Source organism: Epinephelus moara, chromosome 4, assembly GCF_006386435.1.
Source record: "Epinephelus moara isolate mb chromosome 4, YSFRI_EMoa_1.0, whole genome shotgun sequence".
NCBI classification, from domain to species: Eukaryota; Metazoa; Chordata; class Actinopteri; order Perciformes; family Serranidae; genus Epinephelus; species Epinephelus moara.
In genome coordinates, this window is record NC_065509.1 from 24031078 (window position 1) to 24049216 (window position 18139).

The 18139-nt window shown below is 42.1% G+C and overlaps 1 protein-coding gene across 6 annotated transcripts in view; it reads right to left on the reverse strand.

Annotated features, from left to right (window-relative positions):
* The window catches only part of LOC126389473 (Kv channel-interacting protein 1), a 63219-nt gene that overhangs the window by 8910 nt on the left and 36170 nt on the right, over positions 1 to 18139 (reverse strand). The window contains exon 1 of one of the 6 annotated variants that reach the window (XM_050043191.1): positions 3691 to 3843. The exons of 4 other annotated variants lie outside the window; for them this stretch is intronic. In XM_050043191.1, the coding sequence (XP_049899148.1) occupies positions 3691 to 3799 (109 nt within the window). In that variant the 5' untranslated portion in view covers positions 3800 to 3843. Of the gene's footprint in view, positions 1 to 3690; positions 3844 to 13786; positions 13937 to 18139 lie in introns of those variants that run through there. One more of the 6 variants, XM_050043194.1, reaches the window with a different exon arrangement.

Consider the following 18139-nt stretch of genomic DNA (forward strand, 5'->3'; position numbering starts at 1 on the left):
CAATATTCCTTAACATAAACTGCAACATACAGTGAGCGAGAAAGCGAGGGAAAGGGAGGATAAATAATCCAAGACACAGCGCCACAATAAAAATGATGTGGGCACTACAAGTTTGAAATATCTTAAAAGTCTATTCCACTGGAAAAGGCAGAAATAATAAGACTAGTTTTAAGAGAGAAGGAGGGGAGAGGATGAGACGTAGAGGTCGGTCTAACAGCTCCATGTTCCTCCTCTCACCGGCCCCATCATTAACAACTCATTGCTCTCCTCGCCGGAGGGGAGGAGAGAGAGGACAAACCACTGACTCTGAGACAACACACACACACACACACACACACATACACATGCACACACACACACGCACAAACACACACACACACACACACAGGCTCAGAGTGCCTTAAGTTCAACATGACAGTATAAAAGCACATTCGTCTACACATTTGCACGAGTGCGCCCGCACTCCCTGAAGCAATCTACAATGTAATAATTATGCATAATATTATTACTGTGCATAATTTAATAGAAATAGTCATAAAAATTCAGAATATGATAAAGTGGTCATAATGTGCAGTAGTAAAATGCTGGACAAAAAAAACCCTGATGATTAAGTAATAAGGCGGTACGTTTTATGGACACCATTTCAGAATAATGTCTGTCTGATGGTCTGTCACTGACCTGTCTGCACCTGTCCAGCTGTGTTTGCTTTAGTGTGGAGCACTTATCATCTTCTCCTGCTTCATTAGAGTTAAAACTCACAGACTGATATGAATGTTTAACATGTTTAAAGATTGGTGTTACAGTCTATATTGCTGCCTGCGTAGACCTCTATTTATAAGAGCTAACTTCCCATCTGAAGTGCTGCGTGGTGATCAAGTATAATCGTCTCTGTCCTTTTAGCATTTAAATGCAAATTACAGTCATTGAGCAAAACTGATTATTGTTATCAGAGGATATAAGCAGACAGTTTGAAAGAGAGCTCCCACAGTCACAGTGTCTGCTGCAGATTCAATGAGTAAGCTAAAGTATTTTTAAGTTCTCCTGTCCCACTTTAATGAAGTGTCACAGAGTGCAGTGTTCACACCGTCCTTGGCACTCCACATTTTGAAACATCAACAGTCTTGAAATAGAAACGTTTTTATCTGTGTGGCGAGACCATTAGCGCTTTGTAAAGCTTCATTACACCAATACCTCTTCAGCTCTGTTCTCACAGATAATCACGGGCAGCAGGTCGGCATTTTTATTGTGCAAGCGGAGACAGCTTCATCTCACTGCAGAATTAAACCTCAGTCAACAGTCTGGTGTTCACGTTTGTTCACAGCAGCAAGACTTTTCAGGTAAATAATCACATACAAGTGCTGCCATCATGGTTTAAGAGCAAAGGTGGGTTTGAATTCATAATTTGTAGTTGCTGCACACATAAAATACAATAATATTTTATGTCATCCAGCAAGGGCTTATTACACCGTGCCCATTAATTTTCTACAGAGCATTATTACAGTATATGATGACTTTGTAGCTTCTGTTGAGTTGCTAAGCAATCTCTCTTTATATAGCTCCTTTCCCCATCACACACACACACACACACACACACGCTCTCACAACCCCTGAAGGCCAATCGTTTCATCACTCAGGCAGTTCAGTGTTTCTCAGTGTCACATTAGAGTGGAGGTTCAGACTCCTGGCTCAAGGTGAGATTATTCACATCCAATTCCCAGTGACGTTCAGGTATAGCCCATTATATACTGCGTAATGACACACACACACCACAACACAGACAATACCAAACTAGTGTGCGAGCATGTATTTAAAACACAGATCCTGATTAGATGCTCTTAAGTACTGTACACTATAATAAACGTTCTGGTGTGGCGTAACATTTTTAAACCCACACAGCATATGATTCATGCACCTACAGAGATAAAGCTCTCCACTGAAAGGCTTCACTGTGACTCTATTGTCCATGTTAAAGCCCTGGTGGCACCTGCACAGTCACCGTCACACTCAGTGCTTGCACTAAAAACTAACACAGCTCAGAATGTTCCATCTCAAATTACAGCACAATGCATAGTTAAGCCTCTTAAAGTAAAACATTACACCAATAACTTGAATGGTTTTTGAATCAGCATGTTTTTTATATCATCTAACAGGGCTGCAGAACTAAAATCCTTTGATAAACACAGCATGTATAAACATGTAGAGCACAAACAGTATACTGTGGGTCTCGATTCCACATTAGTCTTGATTCTGATTGGTCGAGTGCATCATCCCACAGTCTGTTATTTCTGCTATGGACACACTTCTGAATGAAGTCTATTTTTTTTTTTTTTTAAGATATTTTTTAGGGCATTTTGCCTTTTTTTTTTTTAAGATATTTTTTAGGGCATTTTGCCTTTATTGGACAGGACAGGTAAGTGTGAAGAAGGGAGAGAGAGAGGGGGGATGACATGCAGCAAAGGGCCACAGGCTGGACTCGAACCCGGGCCGCTGCGGCAACAGCCTTGTACATGGGGCGCCTGCTCTACCACTAAGCCCCCGACGCCCCAAGAATGAAGTCTATTTTTAAGATTACTTTTTCGACTTCTGCCTTTACTTCACAGGACAGTATTTAAGTGTGAAGTGGGGTGATGATATGCAGCAGAGGACCACTCACTGGAATCAAACCTACAGCCGCTACGGCAAGGACACTGCCTTTACATGAAACCCCAGCTCTCCCCACTGAGCTACAGGGCTCCTCTACAACATTTTTTAATCAACATTTGTGTCAAATTATTGATTTATTTAGTGAGACGCATTGTAATAAGCTGGATAATGTACAGCTCGCAGGTCATTATTGCGAAATAAACCCCCACAGGGTGATTCAGGACAACAGTGTACGACGCAAGGCTGTACATTATTTCTTACAATGAGCCCTTTGAGGCAGTTTGCAGTGCCATTGAAAGAAAATTGACTCGACTTAATTAATAACACAACTGTGAGAGTCAGGATCAGTTAGTATTCAGGTATAGAATTGCTTTTTATGCCTTTGTTTTGTCATTTTTTCTCAGCATGATCATATGGGTTAGGTGGGTAAGGACATTGCAGCATGTACAGAGTATGTGCATGCAGTTAAGACAAGCAAAATAGGTAAAATGGTGTAATTAATGCAACATTATTATCATACATGAAGACACAAGTTCAGATTTGTAAATTACAAGCTGTGGAAATCAAAAAAAAAGTTAAGGTTGTACTAAGATCACAAGTGATACCATTTGTTATCACTTTCAGTTAGTTATAGCTGTATTAGACTCAGTTTCCTGTGTCTTGGATGATATCAGACATTGTAGCTATAGCAATATCTACTGAGTATTATGTCAGAATTGTTATCAGTAGATAAAAAAACGTATGAGACAGTCGACCAGAAGAGATTTAGAATATCAAAAGCAGCAGAGAAAAATGTATGCAAGCCCTCAACAGCGAGCAGTTGTTAAAGGTAGTAGTTCAGAATTCATTACCAGTACATGCGGTTGAGAGTGCAGTCAGTCTATGTCCCAAATATCCAACATTCCCACATAAATAATACTTTTTTTTCTTTAAATCTCAATAACTTGCTTACAGACAGACAGTAGTGAAAAACACAACCGCTCTACAACTTTGTTTGTTTTGTCGGAGCGCTGGATCACAGTGATACTAGTTGTAGTACTGACTCACCCTCCACAGTGATGACTCCCAGTAGGTGCAGCATTTTCACGGCCCCGCAGCACAGCAGGATGATGGCTATAGTGTGTAAGCTGTTCTCACTCTGCTCCTCTCTTTCCATTCTGATTCGCTTCTTTGTTTCCACTGGACTCTAGAAGCTTTGTGCCTCCAACTCACTTTCCTTTACTTGTTTTTAAATTCTTGGACTTTTACCACATAAAAGTATGCAAGAGAGAAGCTATTCTAAACTTTCAAACTTGCTTTTTACCCAACTCTGACTACAGTTGGCGACCGTTTCTCTCCGCCTCTCTTATTTAACTTTCTATCCATCCTGCCTTCTCCTACAATGAGATCAGCACTCGCCTGCCTCTCTCTGTCTCTGTCTTTTTATCCCCCTGTCTCTCTACTCCCCGGGGCATCTCCCTCTCTTATCCTGACCTTCGCTCCATCCCACTAACTCTCTCCCTCCTCCCCCCCTCTCTCTGTCCCCCTACACAGTCACTGTGTCCTTCACTCTTTGGGAACGTGGCTCTAACTTGAGGGTCCGACCCGAGCGCACTGTAACAATGATAAACTCACCTTCTGCTGTACGGATGTTTGTGTTTGTCTTGTGACTGTGCGCCCCTGTGCATGTGTGCATGTGTGTGTTTGTGAGCAGATCAGCACTTGATTAATTGGCCCCATTAAGACACACGGTCAACCCCCAACAACAGGAGGCTTCATTTACTGCAAAGTGACTTTTGTAACTGAACATGGCTGAGTCCCTTTAAAATTATTTAATCCTACAATGTAAACACTTTTTCTGAATCTGTATCATGAAGACACCCAACAGGATCCATCCCTGATTCATTAAATCTGGATAAAATTCAAATAACTGCATCCCTAGTTAAAAACATAATAAATACAATGTTAAAAAGGTAATACTGGTTTAAAAAAAGGGCTAAAATACACAAACTTTAAATAATGTTTGATTAAAAACGTAGTACTCTCTTACAGATGACCAATGGGACTCCATCTTAGACTCGATACACACTTCTTTCACATGAGCTTAACATTGCTTAACACACTGAAAGTGGTACACAGAGCTCATTTTACTAAAGCTAGACTAGCAAAGATCTATCTGAATGTGGCGCCAATGTAGAGGTCAGCCAGTAGACTTAATACATGTGTTCTGGTTATGTCCAAATCTTTGCTCCTTCTGGATAAGTATTCTTAAAGCTTTAAGTGACATGTCTGCAACCCAGTTGGACCCTAACCCAGTCTGCACACTCTTTGGTTTAACTTCAAAGGGATCCCATGCTATCTTGCCAAATAAAGCCTGTGTGGTCAAAGCTATCACTACTCTCCCTCATCCTTTTCTGATTTGGTCAAAGACATGTATTTCTTACAGCTATAAAAAATCAAATCCTTGTTCAAAAGGTCCTCTGAAACCTTTATTAATATATGGAGACCCTTTTGGACTTTTTTGATTCGCGACAGGACAATTTGATAAAGAATAGGATGGTACCTATAAATGTTGCATCTAAGCATAGACCTTTTTCTGGTTTTCTTTTTGTTTGATTATTTATTCTTTCTTTTTCTCTCTCTTCCTACATTTGTTTGGGGAATAAATACAATTACTTGAATGTATTTTGTAATCTGTAAACCTTTAGGTGGGTGGGCAGGGTGGTAGGGGTAGAATCAGGAATTCCTGATTTAGATTTTTATTTGTTAGCATATTTGAGGAATAGTGTTTCTTTATAGTCAAGGGGGAATGATTAAATTGAAGTTAAATATACATATTTTGCATTCTTGTTTGGGGGACAAGGACTTTAACAATCAATAAAACATATTTACAAAAAAAAAATAAAAAATGTATTCTTGGAGCGACCTCTAGCTCACCTGGTAGAGTGTGAGTTTTTTTCTCCCATGAATTAAAATATGTCTGAAAATACACATTAACCTGAGTCATTCATATTTTGTCTTTTGCAACAACTTATCTTTGTGAAAGCAGATTTTTCTCCCTCCCCTACATGACAAGCAAATACAGCTTAAGACTGCAACCTGAGGCTGAGATCACATTCTGCCTCCATCCTCCCTGAGAGAGACGAGCTTTGTGCCACTCACCAGGGCAGATAGCTCACTAAGGTAGTCATCCACTGATACAGTTAAGCCTAAGGATTCACTTTCACTGTGCCTTCCACATGTCTGTTTAACAATAAAATATGATGTATAAATCCATGAGTCTGTCAGTAAATATAATTTTAATAGCATCACATTATATCTATAATAAAGAGGTATGTTTATACATAATTATTATTCAATTCAATTTTATATTACATATGTAGCAGGGGGTCCCTGCCCTCTGTCAGCTGAGGGGTCATTGGTCTATACAAGAAGAGCCCTGGTTTAATGAGTCTGACTGAGAGTAACCTGCTATAACCAGAGAATACCAGCAGGGGGCAGCAGTAACTAACACAGGGGGACACAAGTCCCTTTCAAAGCTGCTAACAGAGGTGTGTTGTACATGTCACTACATGTAATTTTAGATTTAGCTGATAATGTTCAGTCATATCACGATAAAGCTCTGAAAACACAACAAAATGTCTCCTTTTTTAAATAAAAAAAAATATAAAACAAACATGGGAGTATTCTCTGTAGTCTCTGAGCACTGTGAGCAGATGGCACTCGTTCATGGTCTTAATGTGAATGTAAAATAAGGAGCCGTGATTGCCCAACGAGCTGAAGTGTAGCCGCTGACTCGCAGGCTGCAGGGGGCTCTGCTGTATCAAGAGGTTTCCCACAGAGTTGCCGATTGAAGGTTTGCTTTATTTACTGTTCTGGGATTAAAGCGGCAGTGCTGGGTAAAATTAAATTTATTGGCAAGAGTAGCATTTAATTTAATTTGCCTGACATTTAAAAGATGCGCGGTAGTGTAAAACATCACTTGTTAAGGATGATTAAGTGTATATTGTGTTCGTTCATGTAATCAGCCCTCAGCTGTCTCTCACTGTGACCAATCAGCAACGTTTCTGTCATGGTGTAATGCGCAGGCACAGTGGAGAAAGCTTCCTGCCTCAGTTTATTTCTGTAGGATCCTGTAGCAGATATATTAAAGGAAAACTTGTGATACATGTTGTATTTACCTCCACCAAGGAGGCTATGTATTCTGCCCAGCTTGTGCGTTTGTCTGAGCCTTTATCTGTTTGTCAGGAGGATTAAAAGAAAGAAAAACATTCACCTGATGTTCATGAAGCTTGGTGGAACGGTGTAGCACAGGCCAAGGAAGAACCCATTAAATTTCGGTGAGGATTCTAATGATTGGGCGGATACACAAATTGCCAGTCCAGGTGTGCCGTGGGATTTTGTGATAACCGCACATTATTATTGCATTATTCACCTGGGCCTAAAAAGTTATGAGTGATTTTTTAATTGACTATCAGTATGTTGTGCGCACCCATTTCCTAATAAAGAGGCAAACTCTTGCTAAAAATGTAATTTAATTGAATTGAATTTAAAAAACCTTCACAGGGAACCTATTTGTCGCCATTCTTGCGTGGGAATTATAAGTGTGTGACACATCAAAAGCCCTGACTGGCAGCCAGTGTGAGGGATGATAACATTTAAAAGCAGAAAGCTGTGAGTGGGACAATGGATTGCTTTATTGTACGGCGCAAATTACAACAAAGCACCAGTGAAGGTGACCTACCACGACAAGAGAACAAAAAAAATGTCAGTTGACAGAATCACAAAAGCTACCTGCCTTATTTTTTCTTATTCTTATTGTCTCATGTCGTGATAAAAGTGGTAACACATGCTATTGTGCACAGATATAAATACAGGTGTGCTTTGAGATTTTGGCTCGCCCTTTGGCAAGTCTTGGGCACATAAAGTTTGAAAACCACTGATTTAGGTAGCTGAGCCAAAATGGTGGGGGCAGAGCGAACAGTGATCATACGGCCATGTGAGAAGTGCTTCCCCTTGCCAAGCCCAATCCTGGAAGTGCGCGGTGAATGAATAATAGTAGTCTGCTGCTAAATGAATGTTCTGAATGTCATAAATTCACCTTCACCAACAAGATAAGGCATTCGTCTGAGTGTCCTTCTAGTGTCTGACAGAGAACCTTTCAAACATATTAAAATTGGTTAATGTGTTCTGAGTAGACACAAAAAAGCCCATGTGAAAGGAACTTGTGAATTTATCACATGTGAAACACAGTTCGCATGTTTATCACATAACAATGGTGAGAAAACTTAACCTATATAACATATTACATACAAAAAGATGCACTGCAATGTGCAACAATAAACATAAAAAGTTGGATGCTGGAAGCAGGGAGATTACAGATTTTTTTTCATAATCAAAGTGGCAGTGGCAGGCTGGGATCAGCTGAAAATAAATTTGATTAGGTCATTGCTACTTTAGACAGAGTGGTTTGACTTTCAAACAAAAAACTTTTAATAACTTCAAAGTGAGGCTCCGGCTTATGGGCCCCCTGACCAAGTGGGCCTGAGTCTGTTCAGTAATCCATTCATGGATATTAGTGGGTGATTTGCTCCTGCTACCCTCTGACAGTCCAAGTGCACATTAAGTATCCTGTTTTTCTCATTGTGAATAATTTGGTACTGACTGCAGAGTGAGAAGCACTTTTATGAGCAAAGGTCTGATTGCAAGATTCTGATGCAGGAAACATCTTTTAAAAAGGGTAAAATTAGCATTTATAAGTGGCAGTGTGTAATTGAGTTCTTGAAGGGCAGTGGTGGAAAGAAACTAAGTACATTTACTCAAGTACTGTACTTAAGTAAAGTACAAACACCTAAAAATTGGACTCAAGTATTTCCATTTTGAAGTACTCACTACTCCACAACAATGAGGCTGTTCTCATGCACTGTTAGTACATTTTTCTACAAAATGGAATGCACCAAAATTCGTACATATCCTATGTAATTGTGAGCCAGTAATTCGTAACTCACGTTATTTGGGAAGACTGCAATCACATGACCGAAGCACTCCCAGGAGTAAGGAATAAAGAAGGAAGCTGGGCTGTAAGTTTGGAGGTGGGGGTAGTGGATGGGTAACAAAACACAGGACTTTCCCACTCTGAGTCATTTCAAGGCACGTCCTCGCCATGTTTCTTTTACTAAACCCAACTACAGTAACTGTACTTGCCTAAATCTACCCTCCGTAACTTCACATTACAGTTGTACATGACAAGCTGCTACAAATCAGACGATAATATGGTACTTCTCACCTTTTCTAGGTGCTTTCAGACCTAGAGTTGTCTTGCTTTGGTCTGAATCAGGGACTAATTCTGTTACAAAGCTGGAAGTAAACCAAACACTTTCTAATGTTACAATGGAGGGACAAGTACGCAGGTTGATTTTAGCGCAAAACAATGTTTTGATGCATTGGATGTGCTGAATGTGCATATTAAGGCAGTACAGGAGGAGGTGCACATTAATAATCCTCCAGGACTGTAACATGCTCATGTTTAAGCCACATGTTTTAATGCGTAATGCGACAGCAGTTGGTTCAGATCGAGGTCTGAACACGTTCTCACCACAAACAAACCGCACCAGAGTTTGTTTGTGACAGGACCGAGACCACCTCTTCAAGAAGGTCTCAGTCCGGTTGTTTTGGTGCACACCCGAGTGCAATTACTGTGTTCACACCTGCCCAAACGAACCGCACTTAGGGGGCAAACGAACTTGAGTGCCAGTGAACCAAACCAAACAGAGCAGGTGTGAAAGCACCCTAACTTACTTTGTAGGTTTAGATCAGTGGTTTCCAACTCGTTCAGCCACAGGGTCCAGATTTCTACTCAGTCATTAGTTCAAGGTCCACACAGTTTAATACATTCAGTGTCATTCTTGTGTTTGGCTGTGTCGTTGAGTTAGATTGCTGTGTCCGTCAATTAGCTGTCCATTAGTCACTCACTCTACAGCAGGTAATAGCACTTAAAAAATGTGGCTCTGTGACGGAAATTCGCTGTATGTAATACTAAAGAATGCTTTTTACAAACTAGACACGTTTGCAAATCACTTGGGGTCCATTCAGAATGGAAATCCAATAGATTATTACTACAAAATATGAATAAACTAATAAATTATGACATGCTATTTTAGATTAAGCTACCCAGTAGTGTACAAATTAATTAAAATTAGCCCCACATTCATCAGCTGCACTATTAAAGTAACTGTACACATTAATGCATCACTAACTCTAATCCAGTAACATAAAATATGACTCTGAAATGGGCCATTCTGCATACTGTTGGCACTTTAAGGATATTTTGATGCTAATACTTTTGTACTTTTACTTAAGTAACATTGTGAATCAGGAAAACATCTGATACTTCTTCCACCACCAATATTTTTTTAAAGTATTGCTAGAAACCTGCATGATTCATGATACTAAAACTAAATCTTTAAACTTAGCAGGTTAGGAAAGCCGATATAAAATCAACCCAAACAGCCGCCTTGAGAGCTTCTCTTCCATCTGTTATACAAACTAGTATAAGACATGGAGTTTGACAAAACCCTGAACCCATTTCTTTCAGAGCCTGTTTGGAGTATTAAGCGGTGACCTGAACTGTCAGGAAGGAAAAGACTGGCTGTCACTCTCCCCAGCCAGCACCCTGTCACACAAGAATACCTCTCACATCAGTACACACACACTTCCTCCAGCCCAGAAACAGGATTTAACTCCTTGCTTTCCTACCAACTACTGCTGGCTCACGCATTCAATGTTAGCTCTCACTTCTCCTCCCTCTCCTCCTTTCTTCTGTTGCCCACTGATCCCTCCTTTTTTCCTCCTGCCAAACTCTCGTCTCACTCTGCCACTCTGTCTCTGCCATGCTCTCTCTTTCCTTCTCGTGCAGTGTCCTGTAATCCTTGCCAGGGAGTGTTTCATTTGCATAATCTGAATTAGCCTAATCTGCCGTCCTGGCGGCGACGGAGAGGGCTCCCTCTCACAGGCCTCTTTAATGGCGGAGAGCGCTCTCCAAGAAAGTAGCGACTGGCCGTGGGCTCCCTGGTGGTACGGAGGAAGTATCTTAAAAATAGATTCTCCCTGCATCAGTCCGATTTACGCCGTGCAAAAGCTGCGCAACATAATCATGTTCACGGCATGAATTCAAGCTCTCATTCTGAGACGCATTGTTTTCCACAATAAACATCCAAGTCAGTGGACAGAGGGGCCAATCCCTAAGTGATGGTTCACTGAGAGTCCAACGGCTGGCTCCGCTTGAAAACACACACAAACACTTCAACACGTAAAGACCTACATGCATCCAGTTGCAAACATGACAAACATGAGCACATTATTTCGAGGGTCATAGATAAAATATCAAGCACCCGTGTGCATAAAACAATACACACTCCTATGCTTGTAAGCTCACAAACACACACACATCTGTTTGCTTACTAACCCTCAGCCTGTGACTGAAGCGCTGGAGGGTGTTTGCTGTAATGTTTGTTTGTACGTAAGGCAGGGACACACACACACACACACACACAAATCCACACAATGTCACTTCCTCACATGTTAGTGTGTCACTGCTGATTATGTTTGGGAGGAGTGAGTCAAATACAGCTAATTTACACACACGCACACACGCACACACACACGGAGACACACCTAGCAGCATGCCAATATTGATCTTTGAGTAAATACATGTCTAGACTCAGAATCTGCAGAAGTGCTCAAACACACACACAAAAGGCACACACACACTCTGCTGGATGCCAAGAGAGGGGAATGACGAGATGACTTAATAAGCACTCACACCAGCTAATGGGAGCGTGGGTGATGGAGAAAGAGAGCAAATGAGAGGAAGAATGGAGGCATAAAAGAGAGTGGAGAGAAGAGAGGTATGGAGATGAGGGGCGCCAGGAGCAGATTGTGGTGGCGGCATGTGAGAGTGTGGTGGGGAAAAAAATTTGAAGTAAAGATAAAGGGAAACAAGGGTGGAGGAGGAGTGGGAGGGAGGGAGGAAAGAGGGGGGAACAACAAGGAGAGGAGAAAGCAGCAGGGTAAAATGGAAAGAAGAGAACGATGTGAAAAACACAAGAAGAAGAAGAGGTTGAGGAGTGGGGAGGGAGGAAGCAGAAAGCACAAAGAAAGCCAGATAAGAAAGGGAAGCTGAGGAGTGACGGAGGAGAGACAGGGAAAAGATTGAGACAACATTGCTGAAGGGAGTAAGTGAGGAAGACGGTGGTACAGGGCCTGAAAAAGAAATGAAAAATTCACCAGGGAGAGGAGGGAAATGCCAGGTGAGAATGTTGCTGGAGAGATGAGTTGTCAGAGGCCACCACAGCAGATGTGAGGGGGAAAAACATAAAACAGGCAGACAAGACAACAGGTGGGAGAGAACTACAGACAAAGAGAGGCTGTCAGGAAGCACTTGACAGAAAATAAAGCAAGTTGAGAGAACAACAAGCAGCCTTGATGAAAACAGACAGAACAGACATGGAAAGAAATTTCAGGAAGGTGCAGGATGCAAACACGGCGAGGTGGGGTTTTTTTTCGTCTTCAGAGCACACAGTGATGAGCCCGTGCTCAGAGGATCAATCATGTAAGAAATCTAATCTCGCAATATTACAGCCGTGCACCGTCTTCCCCTCTCAGTGTCGCTGTCAGTGTCACGATCCCGGATAACAAGTTATCTGCAACGCCACAGAATAGGAGGCTGCACACGTACAAGCCCCCGCTGCACTAATCCTGCATACAGCCAACATGTTAGAGCGGGAGAGAGAAAGGGAGACGCTCGAGCACCACAACACAACAGCAGAATTACAAACAACCTCCAAACAGCTCCAGCTCTACATCCCACTTTGTCATGTGTTTCGCTGAGGAGAGGCAAATAGGCTTGTTTTTCATTTGCAGGTCGAGTCACATTTCACAGGTTCCCACAATGCGATCACCTCATTATTCAAAATAGCAACAAATTTACGCCTTTTCTTTTTTAACACCCGTGGGGTTAGGTGTGTGTTTGAGCCTGTGGGGAGAGAAAAAAACAACAGGGAAGCTTATTCAAAAGATGAAACGAGCCATATGCACTCACTTGGAAAATGTCCTGTATGGTTTAATTTGCACTGAAACACCGATAATAGCCTGCCTCGACAAATAAAGTTGAAATGACTGCACACAATTAATAGCAGATATTTTCACTCTGGCACCGGTCTCCTGCTCGGCGTGCCCATTCATCGGAGCAGCCAGTGTGGATTTGTTATATTTGTATAAATGAGGTTTACAGGCTTTTATAAGAATGAGTAACGAGGGAGTCAAACGTTTCACACAGGCAACAGGTCTTCATAAAAAAAAATTAAAAAAAATAAAAAGCATCTGCATATTCGCATCTCTCACTATCTCATTCTCTTTCACATGGCCTTGACTTACTTAGGAATACCCCAATCTCATCAAGCCCCCACCGCCAAACCCCTCCCACCCCAAAACTGACATCTATTGTTGCCATGGCTACCGTGCTTCCAAGGTAACAGCAAGACGAAAAAGCGGTGTGTGAGCGGAGTGACAAATACCTTCGACATGTGTGTGTTTAGCAGTGTCGATACCCGAGAGCCACACACATACACACACACACACACACACAAACACACGTGCGCACGCAGTCAAATAAGCTGTCTCTCACTCTCCTTCCTCGGTTTGCTCTGTTAAAAAAGATAAGCTCAGCAACAATCACATGCCTGCACACATACACACACACACACACACACACACACACACACACACACACACACACACTAAAACTTTGTTGTAGAATAAAAAGATGCTCTTTTTCCTCTGGGAACACCTGTTGGTCTCTCTCTTTCAAACACACACACTCACACACACACAGTCCAAGCCACATGCCCTCTTTCTTTCACTGCATCTTAACTGAAATACCAGCAGTTATTAATCTTTGGTCTGCAGCTTGCGTACGTGAGCTGTATATTTGCACTGGAGTGAGTGAGTGTGTGTGTGTGTGTGTGTGTGTGTGGAAGATACAACAAAGACACACTGTTAAAAGTTTCACTCTCCATACGTGCATTGTGTTTACATATGTGTTTATGCACATGCATGCGTGTGTGTGTGTGTGTGTGTGTGTGTGTGTGTGTGTGTATTCCCTCACCCCTGGACGGCCTCCTCGTTTTGGTTTGCATGGTCAGCGTACCCACCACAGCCCCCATGTTTGCCGTCGTCGTCGTGGAAACAGGCGCGTCTGTGAGCTGAAGTCTGTATCTCTTTTGTCACGTGTTTGGACGGCTACAACGCACACACACACACACACACACACACACTCCTTCGCCCTCTTTCCTCTCTCTCATCCTCCTCCTCTCCCTCCCTCCCTCTCCTCCTCCTCCTCTCTCAATGGCTGCTCTTGGCAGAAACCCCTCTCTCTATCATCCCTCCTTTCACGCTTTCTCACTTCATCTCACGGCGCTCCTCCTCTCTTTCTCTCTCCCCTTTTTTTCTCCCCACGTACTCCCACTCTCTCTCCCTCCCTCCCTCCCTCCAATTTCCTTGTTTTTCATTAGGGGTTTTAGCCTCAATCCCTCCCTCTCTTCCTCTCCCGCTCTCTCTGTCTCCCTCCCATCTACACCCGCAAGCCAAGAGCCAAGCGGAGCATCAGTGATTCAGTTTGAAATCGCCAGGATGTTGATTCACTAAATCATAAATTAATGCGAGTGTACCCATCGATTTGTAAATGATAACACTCGGTGAATCACTCGGAGGAAAGAAAAACAACAAACATGCCCTGTTACATTTCACACCTAAACGCATCTGTTTCCCTCTGATGGAGGACAAATATGCAAATAGATACAGCCTGAAATATTGATTTGAGAGGTAAATATGAATTATGGAGTAGAGGGAAAACATGTGCATGTGACAAACATTATGAGGAGCCCCGTGCATCACCTCTGTTTTCCCTCAACATCACGGTTTGTTCATGAAAAGGCCACTTCCATCCATCAACACCTCCACTTACTCCATCCATCATTCCTGTTCGTCCATCCATAATACCCCCTACACACACACACATACACGTTAACAGGGGATGGATAAAGGGATCGAGAGTATGTGTGTGTGTGTGTGTGTGTGTGTGTGTGTGTGTGAGTGGTGGCAGATTGGCTTCCAGGGCAGGAAGGAAGGAAGAAAGGGAGAGAGACAGCAAAGGCAGCAAGAGTGCAGAGGGAAGGGAAAAGGCTTAAAGTCAAGGATGTAAGAATAGAGGGAGATTAAAAGCAGGAAAAGGCAGGGGATGAGAAGAATGAGATATTTAATAGGGTAGAAATAGAGGGATCAAGACAAGTGTCAGATAATACTGCAGGAGTGTGTGCTCCTGCCGGTGAGAGCTGCACGCACACGCCAGATGAAATCACATTTTAATTAAAGCCCGATCAATATAAACAAGGTGTACGGTCTTACTTGATGAAAGCACAAAGAGACAAATTCAAAGACAGTTACAGATGACAGATGATGTGATGTCCTCGCACAATACGCAGACACTGCACATACAAAATATATAACAAGGATGCAGTGGAGGAACAAGTGGAAGTCGCGACACCACACTTGTACTCAAGTAAATGTGCAAAATTTTTAACAGCAACATCTACCTAAAAGCAAAATAAAATGCAGAAAGATCCCTTTCTAAATGTTATATTGCTATTCACACTATATGGCCACTTCCTTTGGTACACCAATACAATCTCATCCAATCCAGAAGCAACAGTTTTGTCATAAAGTTGACTTTTATGATGCCTAAAATCATTGTTTTTGTTAATTCAACACATGTTAGCATTGAGGTTATAGTTGTGACCGCATAACAACCAAAGGTGTTTCTCAAAGTCTGCCTACCTGTCATGTGTGTAAACAAGTAAGGACAAAAACATGGGAAACACCTCTTGATATAGTTTAGTCCAGTACAGCCACACCTTTATGACCTTTCTAAAGTTAGAATTAGTGACAGAGCAGTTGTATTGAGTTTCAACAGGTTGTACAGCTGTACCTAATAAAGTCGCCTCTGATTTATTGTTATTACAGTATTATAACTATATAACTGGAGAGAAGAATTTTAAAGGAATACTTCCCCTCCAAATAACCAATTGTATATCAATTACTCACCCCATGTTATATTGAATTCATGAAGAAAACTTTTTTCTTGCAGGCCTTCATGATGAACAGAGAACCCAAAATGGAGAAAAATCTTGATGAATTGAAATCATAGGGGATCGCATTTAACAGCAAAACTATATCAAAACATCCATTTACAAACTCTCACAAAACTCATGCAGTATAATCCAAGTCTCATTTATCCAGTTGTACACTCAGTATTTCCCAAACAGACAGCTCGTTCCCTCGACAAAACCGAACTAAAAGTGAAACTTATCTTTGCTCTCTTCTCAGCCAGACTCCCTCCTTTACCTTGCTGAACACTGCAGTTGCTGGTCTACTGCCGTCTCCGTCACTTAGTCAATTAAGCCCCATTTCCACCAAAAACTTTAGGTATGGTACCTTTGGAACCAAAAGTAACCCTTCAGACGTGGTACCTAGACCCTAAGGTTTCCACCGCAAACAGTACTCTTAAATGTGGGCTGGGTTGTTGTCACTCACTGCTCCGTCCAGCACTCACTGTATTTCCTCATTATCGGTAACACAGATGAAGTCTGCACCTCATTTATCGTCCACAGAACGAGGCTGCACGCAGACATTTTCGGAGCAAATTTGACCAGACTGCAGTGAGAGTCTCTATCCATTAGGGTTTTTGCAATAGTTCGTGTTTTTATAGTTCATAGATAGTTATAGTCAGTTATAGTTTTGTAAATACTGGAGGAGAAATCTCGAGGAGGTCGACGAGGGACAGGAGAGTCCCGTTGAGATTTGTGGATGAGGAGGATGGACCGGAGGAGACTGGTGGAGTGTAGTCATCTCAACCACAGTAAGTAATACAGTTTGTATGCACTGGATATGTATTTCCAGCTTTATTACAAAAATGTTTTTCAATATCTAGTGTAAATTTTCTTATTGGCTCGTCTTATAATCGAGAATCGTTTTATAATCGAAATCATTGCCCTCAGAATCGGAATTGAATCGAATTGTGAGGTGCCTAGAGATTCCCACCCCTACTCTCCATGGGTTTTGAAAAATAGCAGGTTTGTGCATTCAGTCCTTCTCAGGCAAACTCAGGGGTTTAGTGTTGCTGCAGCCCACAGGAAAGATGCTCCGCGATGCTTTCTTTTTCACCAAGCAAGGAATGGAATTTATGTCGTTCACATATCCCGCTCGAAATTAACATATATATATATATATATATATACACACTTGAAGATCCACTCATTACTAAGTGTATGTCATATAAAAACTAAAGTAATGGTCAAAGTTGTCACAGTGAAATTTAAGGTGGGCTGATTGATTCATGTCGTCAATGTCAACAACACTGAGTAACATTACATGATAACGTTCCACTTAAAAAGTTGCTGGCAGTCGGTCCAGTGAATCAAGTTGTTTTGGGGGTGTTTTCCTCCAACAACAGCTGCTGGGAGAGGCAGCAAAACATCCTTTCATTTTTTAGTTACAGTTTACTAATATATGTCAAACTTGCCACGGTATGAACAGTAGTTAAGCCTTAAAATGAGCAACAACTAAGTCCTGAGCAGAGTGACAGTTAGCTGTTCACAGCTCCACCTTTTAGTACCAGATCTGCGTTCTAGGTACCCCAACAGAGGGGCTGACCAAAAATGGGGACGGTATCGAACAGTTCCATTGGTACCATCCACAACTTTTCACAGTGGAAACGGAAAGAAAGTGTACCAAACTGAACTGTACCGTACTGCTTGGTGGAAACGGGGCTTTAGTGTTGTTGTGTGACTTAGGTGTTTTTAAGGGTTAGTTTAGATTCACCAGTCACACAATAACACAAACTGACTAACTGAATAAGACAGAGACGGAGCATCGGTTCCTGTGTTTGGCATGGTAAAGTTACTCGCCCCTTTTACACTGCCAGATTTTCTGCGAATGTTGGGCTGTTTTGCCGGCAAGCTGCGAGCGTTTAGACACACAGAGCTGGATTGGCGAGTTGATCTGAGGTGCCCAATTTTCCACCTCGTATGGTAGTCATATTGGCGGAACCCTCTTAGTTTAAAAAGACAGAGGCGGCATTCCACAATGGAAGGGGCTGTTGAAGACTTGTGGGAGGAGCTGTTGATGACGCTGCATGTGCGAGCCACTGGCAGTGGATAAACAGGAAACAGCTGATAGCAGGAATTAGCGTGCAGCTAGTAGCAAGAGGGAAACACAAACCTGACAGACACTGTAAAGATGATCAACTGGGGAGACGAAGAATTGCACGCTCTTCTTGCCCTCGCAAACGAAGAGGCCATTAACCGTCAGATGATGGGACGGTGAAGAATGTCCGACTTACGAGAGAATCGCCGAAGGACTGACTAGCCGCAGCTTCCCTCCCACGTCACTGTTTACGTCACAC